Here is a 13,248-nt window from a genome sequence, read left to right as displayed (position 1 = left end):
TTATAAGGCTTATTTAAGTAAGGTTTTTACATTAAAAACAAAAACCCATCAATATTTAGATTTATTAAATTAAAACAACAACAAAAAAAAAATACAAAAGAAAATTTGATATCTAAGAAACATTTATTGTTTTGTTTTTTTATTTTTTTATTTATTCTTGTTTGGTATTAGTTTTACAATTTTCTTTGCTTTGGTGGTCGTGGAGGATTCCATGATACAAGAGTGTTATCGGTAATTGATACTATATTCAGTCCACTCATTTGAAGGCCTTTTATGGCAGACTTTAAAAAAAGGAAATATAAAAGGTTGAATTGAAAAATTTTGATGTGGATGCATTTGTGTTAACTTACCATGCGACCGGGTCCCAGACCACGTACCTTAACTCGTATTGTTTTCCAGCCAAGTTCAACAGCTTTCTATTTGGATTGAAACAAAATTAAAACACAATTATATTTTTGTATATACAAGAGCGAGATTGTAAAGAATTATTTTTCTTACTTTTGGGAAAGTAGAGTCACAGACATGATTAAAAAGAGTATCTTTCTGCAAAACTCAACAAATATATCTTCCATTTTTTAAGGGAAAAATACGTACATTTTTTTTTTTATAAAAATTCTAATTAAAAAAAAATTGTAAATGAGAAGAGTTGCCGTGCTCCGTTTCACTAGGCTGCTACAACGAAAACCCGGGTTTGATAAATGAATGCCGGCAAGCATATACAGCTAAATAAAAAATTTATAAAGCGGTACTTCAAAAGAGGAACAGAGCTGCCAATGAGCTCTACAAACGAAAAAGTACGGAGGACCATCGACTTTTCGGTAGAAAGAAAAGGCTTCATGAAAAAGGAGAGTTTGAGAAAATAGAGGAATTCTATGACAGAAATGAGGTTTGGAAGTTTTACTAGAAGTTACCATCACTAAGATTTTTATTCAAAGAATAACATTTCGAGATATTTCTTGTACATTCCGCTACCACATTTTGTGAGTAGTAGATTTGATTCCGCTTTAGAAATAGGGTGCAAAATGTATAGAGTAGGGCCCCATGTTTATAAACCTAGAACTGAATTCTGCACAAACGAAGAAGGAAAAATCGTAAAAGAATCGCAAACAAGCAGAAATTTTGGACAAATAACTTCTGCAATCTCTACAATGGCGATGATGAATGCATTATTCAATGTCGACAATTACCTGGGTGAAATGCCAGAAGTCATATTCAAATTTAAGTTCAACAAAGCTCCTCGAGCAGACGGCTTTGCTACCGAGCTGTTTAAAGTAGCAGACGATAATCTGGTTGTCGAAAGAAAGCATGCTCGCAGAATGGAACCTTCTGCCCGAATCTTAAAGGGGACCCTCTGAATTGCGCTAACTACAGAAGAATCCGTTTCCAGACCTCATGAGAGTGGCTTTAGACCAGGAAAGATCAAATATGTATTCACATTACGGACGGTATTAACATATTCGGAAGAACACTTGTAATATCAGTAACGCTTTTCTGAAATGACAAAAAACAAAAATGGATTTAACGGACACTCAACATTGACGTATTGGATAAAATGTCACCAAGGGCAGCCATAATTTTGAGGTATAAAAGAACATCGTCTATCTAAGCATTGCTATAAACACAGACAATAATATCATCAAAATTAGGATTTTTTCGTTGGTTTGAGAAGGCAAAGTCTTCTCTTGAGCAACTAAAGTGTCCCTATACGATACTTCTATCATTTTAATCTTGCTATATGGAACGGACTTTGACGAAACCGGGTGAAAACTCTGGATTATTTGGAGAGAAAAGTTCTTTGGTCGATTTATAGTACCGTCTACATTGATTATGGTTGGAGAAGAAGATACAATAACGAACTGTGGACAAGATAATAAAGGTTCAGCACATGAGAAAGTTATGTGGAAAGAATGGACAACAACGAGGATGAAAAAAAAGGGTTTTAGTGGCTGCTGAATTTCTATGAGTAGCAAGAAAAGTGGGAAAACCTACATTTCAAGAATTCTACAACAAAGTTTTTTTCAGAACCCTAGCTGAAATTACAGAAAATACGGGGGGCCTGTATCGAGAGTTGGAAAAAAATTGTACACGGAATGCTGGCACTATTTAATAGCTAGGTACCACAATACACGAATTACGAATAAGGACGCAACCATCTTCAAAATAGCCGTTCAAAGTAAAAATGCTAAAGTTTGGTCGCCAAAATTAATTTACAATGCTCAACGCTAACTTATTGTGAAATACCATAAAATTCTTCAACAGTATTGTGAAGTTATTTTAATGAAAAATTTCCAAAAGCTTCACTTAACTTAAGCGAAGTCTAAGCTTTTAGGGCAGCCGAAAAAAGGAAAACATCGGGTTTAGTTACTATTCTCCAAAAGTTCATCAGTTACTCTTTCCTGATGATGGAGCGCAAGGAAGGGAACCTGGAATACACTAAATAAGGATTTTGATGAGTCCCAGATTCACTTTGAAATACTGCTCTACCAAAATTGTTTAATTTACACTAAAAATTTAGGTTACTAAGTTCAAGTACAACTTACCGATCCAAGTGTGATGGCAGTTGCTTGGGCCGCAATATTGGTACCTTTTCTGGTGTTCTTGAATCCCTCAACACCACACGACCGGATTAATCGAATCAAACCTGTATTTAAATTTTATAGTATTTTCCCAATCTTAAAACAATAGTCTATTCACCTTTGTAATCCGTAACAGAAATAATGGTATTGTTCTTAGAGACTCTCACATTACAAATTGGAAGCTCATTGAACGGAACTCCATTGAACAATTGAGTGGCTGTCGAGGCATCGGGGAAGAATTTATCTTTTCTAAAAGGTTATTAAAAAACTTTGTAAATGGGAACACATTTTATTAACAAATTAAATTCTTACTTGCTCATAAGAGTATCAATATCAATAGATCTTTCGCCGACAGTACCCTCATCCCTTGTAGGCATTGAGGCAAGCATTTCCTTGCGATCTTCTACTTTACACAACATTGCACTTGAATGCATTTGTACTTTGGGTGTTGAAGCATAACGTGGTGAAATCTTTAATATTGAAGAAAATGCTTGCCGCAGAGCCATTTTAATTGGAAATTAAACTAAAAATTAGCCAGGAATTCACGGATTTCTTTGGGTATTTTTTAAAGGTAAAATGTGCAAAACACCGTCAAATAAACTTACGTCACAACATATGATTTTGACATTTCGTATTGGGTGAATTCAGCACCTAATTAAAAAAATTAAAAGAAATTTTACGATGGTTGCATTCAAACTATAAAAAACAAAAAATTTATTAAATCTTTTATTATTTTTTAATAAATTTTAATAAAGACTTTATTTTGCATAATGTGCTGCCGAGGGACCGTGTTATTTTTTATAAACGCAGTTTTCGCAGAAAATAAACCAAAACCTACACCAAAAATCAGGTTTTACTATACATTTCTGCTCAGCAGATTTGTTCATAAAACCACTCAAAACTGGGGTCGAACTACGGCATACGTTCGTTAAAGTATAAATGCTATGTGTCCCTTTCTTTTTCTACTGATTAAATAGAGAGAGAAATAGTAAAAACGTTAACGTATGATCGTAATCGTGTGCTGTGATTCGACCCCTGCTCTCTATTGCGGTGTACTAAAAATTAATTTGGGTGTACTAAAACTATCTTTGTCTTTCTTTTTCCTAAAAGAACACATGAAATAAGAATAAAAGGAGAATATGACTTGAATTATGACCTTGGGATGAAAACCCAACTAGCACAACAGCTTCTATAAATTGAAATCTCGCAGGTTCTACTTTTTATACAGCTTGTATTGAGCTTTCTTCAGAATTTAACTGCTTATAGAAGTTCGGACTTGTTTAACAACTTCTAATGAGTTGTTTAAATACTATTAAAGAAACTTAAACGAAGAAAGCTTGTTTTTTTTATTAGCCTGTTTAATGAATTTATAGAAGCTTAACAGAAATTACCAAGTTTTGTATTTGATTTTTGGTTTTTATACTAAATAATATAGCTCGCACACTTTTTGGTTTTGACATTGAATAATTTAGCTCGGACATTTTTTTGCTATTTGAACTGATTAAGTTTTTGATTTCATTAATGATTATGTATACTAGGATAGCCGAGTGGGTAGAGTGGTGGACTAGCACCAAGCAGATACGAAGTTCGATTCCTGGGTGTGGTAAAAAAATTATATGCTTTTAAAATTATTATTAATAGATATACTAAAAACTAATGGAATGTTATATAAATATCAGATCAAAAGATAAAATTCATGATTAAAAACCAGTTAAAAAAGAAATCTTTTTTGATTTTGTAGTTTTTTTTTTTATTTCGATAAGACATGTATTACAGAGCTATACAAGCTCTTCCAAAGCTATATGTCAAATCTCAAAGCTTCGGTAGAGCTTCGGTAAAGCTTCGTTTAAGATCCTTATAGAGGGTCAAATTTGTATAACTTTCTCCTTTTTCCATGCCCAACAACCTTACTAAAGTTTAAAAGAAGCTGAAATGTAGCTTTTATAATACCTTAACCGAAGCTGAAATGTTTGTTGGGAATGCCGTCAAATTAAACGAAAAAAAATGATTTCATAAGATTTTATTTACCATTTATGTACTATTTAATGTTTCTTCTTTGGCTTATTTAATAAGAAAAAATTTAACCTGGTTCAAATGAGCTTTTATACCTAATTTTAATTTTTAAATAAAATAATTAGGGGTATTCTCGATCTAGTGCAACAGGCCTAGTAAAAATGTAAAATTTTATTTTTTTACAATAGATCGTGAACGCCCCTCTTCTTATCTATAGTAAATATTGAAGCATGAATGATGTTTTTTTTCCCACCGTTGCTTCTTCTTTTTTTCAATTTTTTATAATTTAATTCTTTGTTTTGTTCGGGTTAATTAATTTTCACTAATTATTTTAAATCAAAAGAAACTAAATTACGGGACATGAGTAGCGACAGAATAAAAAAGACAAACTGTTTATCATGGGCGACGCGACGGTGAGCTGCCATCTGTCAAAAATAATTTTACTCCATAGGGAAGTTCGAACATTTGTCCTTGTCTTCTCTTTCTATTTACAGTTACCATTTTGACGTTTTAAACTCGGCGAAAATCAAAACAAACCAGCAAAAACAAACCAACAAAACAAAAAAGCAAAAAATACAGCATAGAAATATATTTTAAATTCCGTAATTTTTTCGATTTTTAGACACTAAATTAAGTTATAGTAGAACGTTACTACCAAAAAAACACTTGAAATCGATTTGTATGAGTTTTTTTTTTACAAACAACAGTTCTTTAAAATTGCGCGCGTCCTTGAAAAATTTGGTTTGTTTTGATCTTCACCCAGTTTAGGAGATATTTTTTTCTATTTTCTTTTGTTCTTTTGGTACTGACAGATGAGCGAAATTCCGAATTGTATTTTTATTTTGCAATAGGGTTAGGGTATTGCAAAAGTGCAAGACCATTGTAAAATTTCAATCCATATATTTTGTTGTTGTAGTGTTGTAAGATTTTACACTTTTGCACTTTTGCAATGATACTAGACCAGTTGCATCGGATCGTGAATACCCCTATTGAAATTTCAAAACAAAAACAAGAAACACAAAAGGAAATATTTCATGTATACACTCTGAATGCATTCATTACTAGCTACTTTTTACTCGTTAGTTTTCATCAACTGTCACATGTCAGTTTGAAAACAAGCAGCTAGAAAATTGACATTTCAACAACTGTCCTTTTTCACGTGTTCTCTGCTGCTGCGTATATTTTTCAACAAATTATTCTACAAAAATGGCTTTAAAACGTTTTAAAAGTAATTAAAAAAAAAACCAAATAAAATATTTTAAAACCTTTATAATAATCTATGTTTAATTTACAGCTAAAAAGTCCAAACGACTAACATTACAGATGAAACATAAAATCGAAAAGAAAGTCCGCGAACACACACGGAAACTTCGTCGAGAATCGAAGAAAAAAGCCAAAACAGGCAGTAAAAAACAAAAACTAATTCAAATTCCAAATAATTGTCCTTTTAAAGAGGATATCTTGAAAGAAGTCGAAGAAGTCAAGAAACGCCAAGAAGAAGAGAAACTTCGTCGTCGTGAACAGATTCGATTGGAACGTAGTCAAAATAAATTTGCCACTTTGGATGCGATGGTTGAAGATGCAGATATGCGAGGCACTGTGCACACTATTATGCATGAGAATGATGTTCCTGTGGAAGGAGTAAATTTTTGTATTTAAATTATTTTGAGTGTAAACTAATCAATGCAAAATTCTTTGTGTAGAAGCAATATAAGGCAGCAGCAACCAAGGAGAATTCCTTGAAGGCATATTTTAAGGAATTCAAAAAAGTTATTGAGAACGCTGATGTTATCTTGGAAGTCGTCGATGTCAGGTATGGAATATTATTTTAATAATTTAAACCAACAAATTAAACTTAATAAATGCATGTCCTTGATTATTTACAAATTGAACCTACAAAAATATACCAATCAGTCTCAAGTCATAACCTCTCATAATCTTACGATATATTTTAACTTTTCGATTGTTCGTGCATATTGAGTTTAGAATTCATTGCATGCTATGATGAAATTTCGCCCTTTGCGTCGCAAATTTGAACCTTCAGAGTACCTACCCACCTACTTTTCAGGAGTCTTCAATTTTTTCCACTTTAGCTCTCTTTTTAGCTCGTTAAGATCTTTTCCCACTTGCTTCTGCTATCAAAGTTGTGTTTTTACATTTTTCTTTCCTATGTTGTCCATATCAGCTGCTTTATTTTTTAGATTTTTGAACAGGTCGATTTACTACTCTAATCTCTACCGACAAGCGTTGGACTTAAATAAACTCGAAAAATCTTTTCTTGAAAGCTCTGCATGCAGGTTTTACCAAATAGACAATGGTTTTGTAGTTTTGTTGTTAGACGAACTAGTAGTGGCGAGAGTGAATCCACCTTCGATCTCTGCACTAATCAATTTCATTTTGAAATACCTATATTGGATATAACCTTTTGTTTTCGAGTAAATGGTTTTTGGGTCTGCCTTGTCGATGACAGCATATACATCGTTTTTGCCTAAATCAAACCCATTCTCTCGCGCTCCATTTTATTACAAAAAAAATTCAACACTCCGCAGAGCTCATTTTCTTTTTCTCTGTTGATGCATCCTGGTTCTTTCCAGTGATGTTCTTCGTCTAAAATTTCACTCCGGTTACGATCTAGAAATTCAATTTGGGTAGGTTCAAAGCCTCTAAAAAACTTACTAACTACAAAATAATTCCCAATTGACGACAAATTAAAAGGAAGTAAAATTTTTTTTTGTGAAGTTCAAACTACTATGCACATCTATTACTCAAAGAAAACCAAAAAAATGTGGGTACATATGTACGTACGGAAAAATTGTTAATGATTCTTTTTGATGTGTTTTAATGCCTTGTGTGCAGATCAGGCTTAATTTTAAATCCCATACAAAATTCTCTCCAAAATCTTAGAGCAACTACATTTTGTCGTTATGTGATAATTTTATTTATTTTTTTGTTGTTGAGTTATTTTACATTTCAATATTAAATAAACATGATGTAATTACAAAAACAAAAATATAGCATGGAATTGCCGTCTACTAGATTGATATTTTTTATTTATAAACATTAAAAACCAAAATTAAAACAAAAGTTGAATGCCCCGTTTCAAAAAGTAAAAAATATTTTTTTTGTAGAAAAACAAAATTAAGTTTTGAAAATCTAATTTTGTATGTATACTAGCTGACCCGGCGGACTTCGTTTCGCCTTTCCAAGTATTTGTTTTCAAATTTTAGCCCTGTAATGTGTTAAACTTTTTCCGGTTCACTCGGTTCGGTTGATATGTGGAGCACAAATAAATTGACTACAGCGCAACCTACAGGGTCCAATTATAACACAAAACCTGTCTGGGGCAAACCTTATCACACACACAAAATTTCACAAAAAATATCCAGTCATTCGACCCCAAATACGGATTTTGAATTAAACTTGACAACAGCGCCACCTACCGGGTCCAATTATAACACAAAACCTGTCTCGGATAGACCTTATCGCATACACAAAATTTCACAAAAATCTGTTCAGTCATTCGACCCCAAATACGGAATTTGCATATAAATTGACAACAGCGCCACCTACCGGGTCCAATTATAACACAAAACCTGTCTCGGATAGACCTTATCGCATACACAAAATTTCACAAAAATCTGTTCAGTCATTCGACCCCAAATACGGAATTTGCATATAAATTGACAACAGCGCCACCTACCGGGTCCAATTATAACACAAAACCTGTCTCGGATGGACCTTATCGCACACACAAAATTTCACAAAAATCTGTTCAGTCATTCGACCCCAAATACGGAATTTGCATATAACTTGACAACAGCGCCACCTACTGGGTCCAATTATAAAACAAAACCTGTCTCGGATGGACCTTATCACCCCCACCAAATTTCAGAAAAATCTATCAAGTCGTTTAGAAGGAGTAGGGTCACAAACAAACGCACAGGAGAATTATATATATAAGATTTTTAAACTACATATATACAAAAAATCTTTTGTCTGAAAAAATTCGTTGAAATTGAAAGTTGAAATTAGAACGAAAGATATTACAATTTAAATGCAACAAAACAGGGCTTTTCAGAGAAAAATAACAAAGAAAAATTAGCACATTTTCTCGACTTTTGTTTGTTATTTTTCTCTGAAAAACCCTGTTTTTTTACATTTAAAGTGTAATATCTTTCGTTCCAACTTTGGAAATTTTTACACATTTTTGAAAACTGTAATCACAACAAAAACATTACTGTTAAAAAAAGAGCCAAGTTATCCTATGTTGAAATTATGCTGGCACAAAAAGTATTGAGATATAAAAGTGTACCAAGTTCTAAAGCTTGGGTTCAAATTCGTATCAATAAAATTTTGATTGCTTACTTGACAATTTTTTTTTTAAATACCGATTTTTAAAGTTATTTCAAAAATTTGCCAAGTAAACAATCACAATTTTATTGATACGAATTTGAACCCAAGCTTTAGAACTTGGTACACTTTTATATCTCAATACTTTTTGTGCCAGCATAATTTCAACATAGGATAACTTGGCTCTTTTTTTAACAGTAATGTTTTTGTTGTGATTTCACTACTTTTTGCAAGGTATGGCTGTAGAATTGAAAATCTCTATATTTGATGAAAATTCAGTGAAAATGGGCGGTTGCCACGCCCCCTGGCTGAAATTCTCAAACTTTAATTTTTTTCCTTTGTATAAACTACCATCTCTACCATTCTACCAAATTTCAAGATTCTACAATAATCAGAAGTGCTCTATAATATTTGATGAAAATTCAGCGGAAATGGGCGGTCGCCACGCCCCCTGGTTGAAATTCTCAGATTTAATTTTTTTTCCTTTGTATAAATTACCAGCTCTACCATTCTACCAAATTTCAAGATTCTACGATAATCAGAAGTGCTCTATAATATTTGATGAAAATTCAGTGAAAATGGGCGGTTGCCACGCCCCCTGGCTAAAATTCTCAAATTTTAAATTTTTTCCTTTGTATAAACTATCAGCTCTACCATTCTACCAAATTTCAAGATTCTACGATAATCAGAAGTGCTCTATAATAATTGATGAAAATTCGGCGAAAATGGGCGGTTACCACGCCCCCTGAATTGAAAATCTCAAATTTTCCTTTGTATACACCACAAGTCCTATCACCATGTAAAATTTCAAGTTTCTACGATAGCGGGAAGGTCTCCATAATTTTGATGATCTGTCAGTGAGTCAGTTACGGTTTTCGCGATTTTTGAAGTCCTTTATCTCAGAAACTACTCATTGTAAGAAGCTGAAATTTTGTGAGGAATTTGGGTTCGGCGAGCTCAACAAATGTAGCGAGTTTGAAATTTCTGGCATCTTTGGTGTGGAAGTTAGAGGGGGGTCGAAAATGGCCTGAGTTGTTTCCTGTAAATAAGGGTGTAGTGCCAAAGTTGCTAGAGAACTTGGCCTTGATAACACGGCAAGTTTTTACAATAATAAACCAGTATCACACCATGCAAATTTTTTTCGGGATGCTACTCTGAAATAAAAGTAAGAAATTGAGTTTTTATAAAACATGAAACTGTTAATTAATTTGCAGCAAAATGGCGTATGAAATAAAAAATATTTTGATTAATTAATTATTTCCTATTATAAGGCAATGTTTTAGTGGAAGAATTGTAAAAAACAAAAATCAATTATGAGCGGAGGAAGCAAAATACTGATGCAAAGTCGGCATTTTTCGAAATTTCACAAAAACTGCATTAAATCGAAAACCGTAAGGATTTGGGATGAACAAGTTACTAAATTCTGAGAGCCCTTAAGTTGGCCTATCAGCATATTTCGCTTGATCCATTACTTTTGGGACACCCTGTATATGGAAGGTCACTAAAAAATTATAATGGAAGGAACACTTATTAATGGTTCTAAGAAATTAATTCAAAAACCCTTCAGTAAAATACCAAAAATCCGCTTCATATCGACTTTGAAGGGACAGACAGGCTGATTTCTTTCCCAAAATTTTATCACTATATTTACAACTATATGTCTCTTCGTTTAAAAGTGCTCGTTGGTCTGAATTCTTCCTAAACCAAGTATTATATTACAATATTCGCTTAGCTTTTTGGCTGTGATCCGAATCTATGCTTGTTACCGGATCGTGCAAACATGAGTTCTTAAAATTGAGTGCTCGCCATAATTGGCATTTCGAACTTTCGTAAGTTGAATATCCTGAGTTGGAAGATATGTATTATCGGACGTGTATTACGACCGTCTGTGGGTTAATAGACAAAGGTTTAGTCGTGACATCTTTTTTAGGGCACATATTATAATATATTTTCGTGGAAAAAGTCGAAGATTTCGAATCTTTTTTGAGAGAGAGTTTTTAATTCTTTCTTAGTTTGAATCTAAAACTCTAAAACAAAATCTCAACATTGTTGGCTTAGGATCCTTTAGTCATGAGTTATATAGATTTTACGCAAGAAGTAACTAAGTCTTGAAACTTTCGTGCCCATTAGTTCTTCGCCCATTGGGCGGAAAATTGAGCTTTTTTACGTAATATTGCACGGTCAAAAAAAAACTATGTCTTAGGATATGCGCCAACAAATTTATTATTATGTATTATATTATTTATTAAAATAACTTTCCTGTACAGAAACCAATCAAAAGGTTAATATTTTATCAGAATATAGCATATTAATTTGACTTGGACAAGATAAGAGCTGTTGTACAAATCTAAATATCAGAGAACTCAACTGCTTTTTTCGTTATATTCCCCGTTTTTCCTTCTACTTATCTTATTCCAAAACTGTTTGTTATTACTTCATATCATAGTCATCTTTTCATAACCATTAATTATAACCAACCATTTACTAAAAGCCATTACACAATTTTGACAAAAGAACAAGCAAACAAAAACTAAACAAAAACAATACCCACAGAGATCCCCTTGGTACACGTTGCACTGAAGTCGAAAAAGCTGTCAAAGCAGCTCCCGGAAACAAGCGTTTAGTTTTAATTCTCAACAAAGCTGATTTGGTGCCAAAAGAGAATCTTAACAGTTGGATTAAGTATTTCCGTCGACTTGGCCCAGTTACTGCATTCAAAGCATCCACACAAGAACAAGCCCTTAGGCTTGGTCGTCGTAAGTTGCATCAAACCAAGACAGACAAGGCGATGCAAGGTTCGACATGTGTGGGAGCTGAACTTCTCATGTCCATGTTGGCCAACTATTGCCGCAACAAGGGTATTAAGACCTCAATTCGAGTCGGTGTTGTGGGTATTCCAAATGTTGGAAAGAGTTCCATTATCAATTCGTTAGCCAGAGGCAAGGCATGTTCTGTTGGATGTACTCCAGGTGTTACAAAGTAAGTTTTGAAATTATTATTAAATGAAGATGACAGTAGTTCATTATTCTTCTTTTCTTCCAGAGCCATGCAAGAAGTTGAACTTGATTCAAAAATTAAATTAATTGATTGCCCTGGTATTGTCTTCTCGGCTGGCAGTGACGCAACCGGAAGCCATGTGCCTGCTGTTCTAAAGAATGCCCAACGAGTTGGTGATGTTAAAGATCCCTTTACTATCGCTGAGAGTGTTTTGAAACGAGCCAGTAAGGAATACTTTTGTAAGTTGTACGATGTGAGTGAATATGAAACTTTTGAGGAATTCTTCGCCAAGAAAGCTGCAAGAATGGGTAAGGTTTTCTCTCAATTTTCAAAGTTTCCCAACTAAATTTAAATGCTTTTAGGTAAATTCTTGAAAAAGGGTGTCCCAGATGTCGTAGCTGCTGCTCGTAGTGTCCTCTACGATTGGAATAGTGGAAAAATCAAGTACTGCACTCAACCACCAGAAGTGCAGGATAGCGAAGCTGCTCATATAAGTGCCTCAATTGTGCATTCAGATGCGAAGGAGTTTGACATTGAAAACTTTGAACAAATGGAAACGGACATTTTGAATACTTTCGATGTTAAGCAAGAAGATGTAATGGAAATCACTTCAACTGGGCCAGTTGAGTATAAGCCACCAACGGAAGATGCTCCAGCTAATGCAGCTGAGATTGACGAATCAGAGCCAAGAGGCAAGAAACGAAAGTTGGACACAGGAGATGAACGTAAACGTAAAGTTGACCCAACTATGGAATTGGAAGGTAACACTTAAAACAAAATAAGTTTGAAAGATTTGAAATAATGTATTTGTATTTATTCGTAGGAAATCAAACTCATAACAAAAACCTAAAGGAATTGCAAAAGAGAAAGAAGAAGCAAGGAATAAGGAATGAAAAGAAAATCTCAAAGGTTGTCGATGGTTTGGAGAATTTCAGCCTGAGCACAAAAACTGATGAGAAATATGATTTTGACACAGATTATGTTATAAAAGAGTAATAGCTTGATTTTCTTTTCTTTTTTTAGTTGTGTGATGGAATACTTGTTGCGAAAGTATTCCTTAGGTTTGTTTAAGTGAAATTATTCTTTTATGTACATAGAGTTAAATAAATACTTTTATTTTCTGAGTCAAAAAAACACTATTTCCTTCTTTTTATTCCTATCAGCGCGATGGAATAACAAACCCGAAAATTGTTGAAACAATTACTTTTCACATTTATAAGATATTTGTATGTAAATATTTTCTTCTATGCATGTTACATACATACATATTTCAACGAAAAATCAAGTTTTTCGAAATAATACTGTATTTTTT

General features: G+C 33.3%; 2 protein-coding genes across 2 annotated transcripts; one reads left to right on the top strand and one right to left on the bottom strand.

Annotated features, from left to right (window-relative positions):
- Positions 1–48: 48 nt before the first annotated feature.
- LOC129913671 (30S ribosomal protein S11) lies at positions 49–3,201 on the bottom strand. Its single transcript, XM_055992463.1, has 5 exons — positions 2,889–3,201; positions 2,695–2,825; positions 2,541–2,641; positions 351–416; positions 49–281 (listed from the first exon to the last, which is right to left on the bottom strand). Exons 1-5 carry the CDS (start codon positions 3,080–3,082, stop codon positions 174–176), a joined length of 600 nt encoding a protein of 199 aa, XP_055848438.1. The 5' UTR covers positions 3,083–3,201; the 3' UTR covers positions 49–173.
- Positions 3,202–5,697: 2,496 nt separating this feature from the next.
- On the top strand, positions 5,698–13,072 carry LOC129915290 (guanine nucleotide-binding protein-like 3 homolog). The gene is made up of 7 exons (XM_055994776.1): positions 5,698–5,817; positions 5,884–6,230; positions 6,293–6,402; positions 11,493–11,918; positions 11,982–12,244; positions 12,299–12,697; positions 12,760–13,072. Exons 1-7 carry the CDS (start codon positions 5,796–5,798, stop codon positions 12,930–12,932), a joined length of 1,740 nt encoding a protein of 579 aa, XP_055850751.1. The 5' UTR covers positions 5,698–5,795; the 3' UTR covers positions 12,933–13,072.
- The last annotated feature ends 176 nt before the right edge of the window (positions 13,073–13,248 follow it).

This window comes from Episyrphus balteatus, chromosome 3, assembly GCF_945859705.1.
Source record: "Episyrphus balteatus chromosome 3, idEpiBalt1.1, whole genome shotgun sequence".
In the NCBI taxonomy this organism is placed as follows: Eukaryota; Metazoa; Arthropoda; class Insecta; order Diptera; family Syrphidae; genus Episyrphus; species Episyrphus balteatus.
Note: the sequence above shows the minus strand (reverse complement) of the source record. Positions and strands in the feature narration are given on the sequence as shown.

Bases quoted from the DNA above. Each gene is read 5' to 3' on its own strand.
- LOC129913671 (XM_055992463.1), bottom strand. From the start codon at position 3,082: ATGGCTCTGCGGCAAGCATTTTCTTCAATATTAAAGATTTCACCACGT. The intron at 417-2,540 runs GTAAGTTGTACT...CAATCCAAATAG, and splicing joins CTGCCATCACACTTGGATCG to AAAGCTGTTGAACTTGGCTG. The intron at 282-350 runs GTAAGTTAACAC...CTTTTTTTAAAG, and splicing joins GTCTGGGACCCGGTCGCATG to TCTGCCATAAAAGGCCTTCA.
- LOC129915290 (XM_055994776.1), top strand. From the start codon at position 5,796: ATGGCTTTAAAACGTTTTAAAA. The intron at 6,231-6,292 runs GTAAATTTTTGT...TTCTTTGTGTAG, and splicing joins ATGATGTTCCTGTGGAAGGA to AAGCAATATAAGGCAGCAGC. The intron at 12,245-12,298 runs GTAAGGTTTTCT...AAATGCTTTTAG, and splicing joins CAAGAAAGCTGCAAGAATGG to GTAAATTCTTGAAAAAGGGT.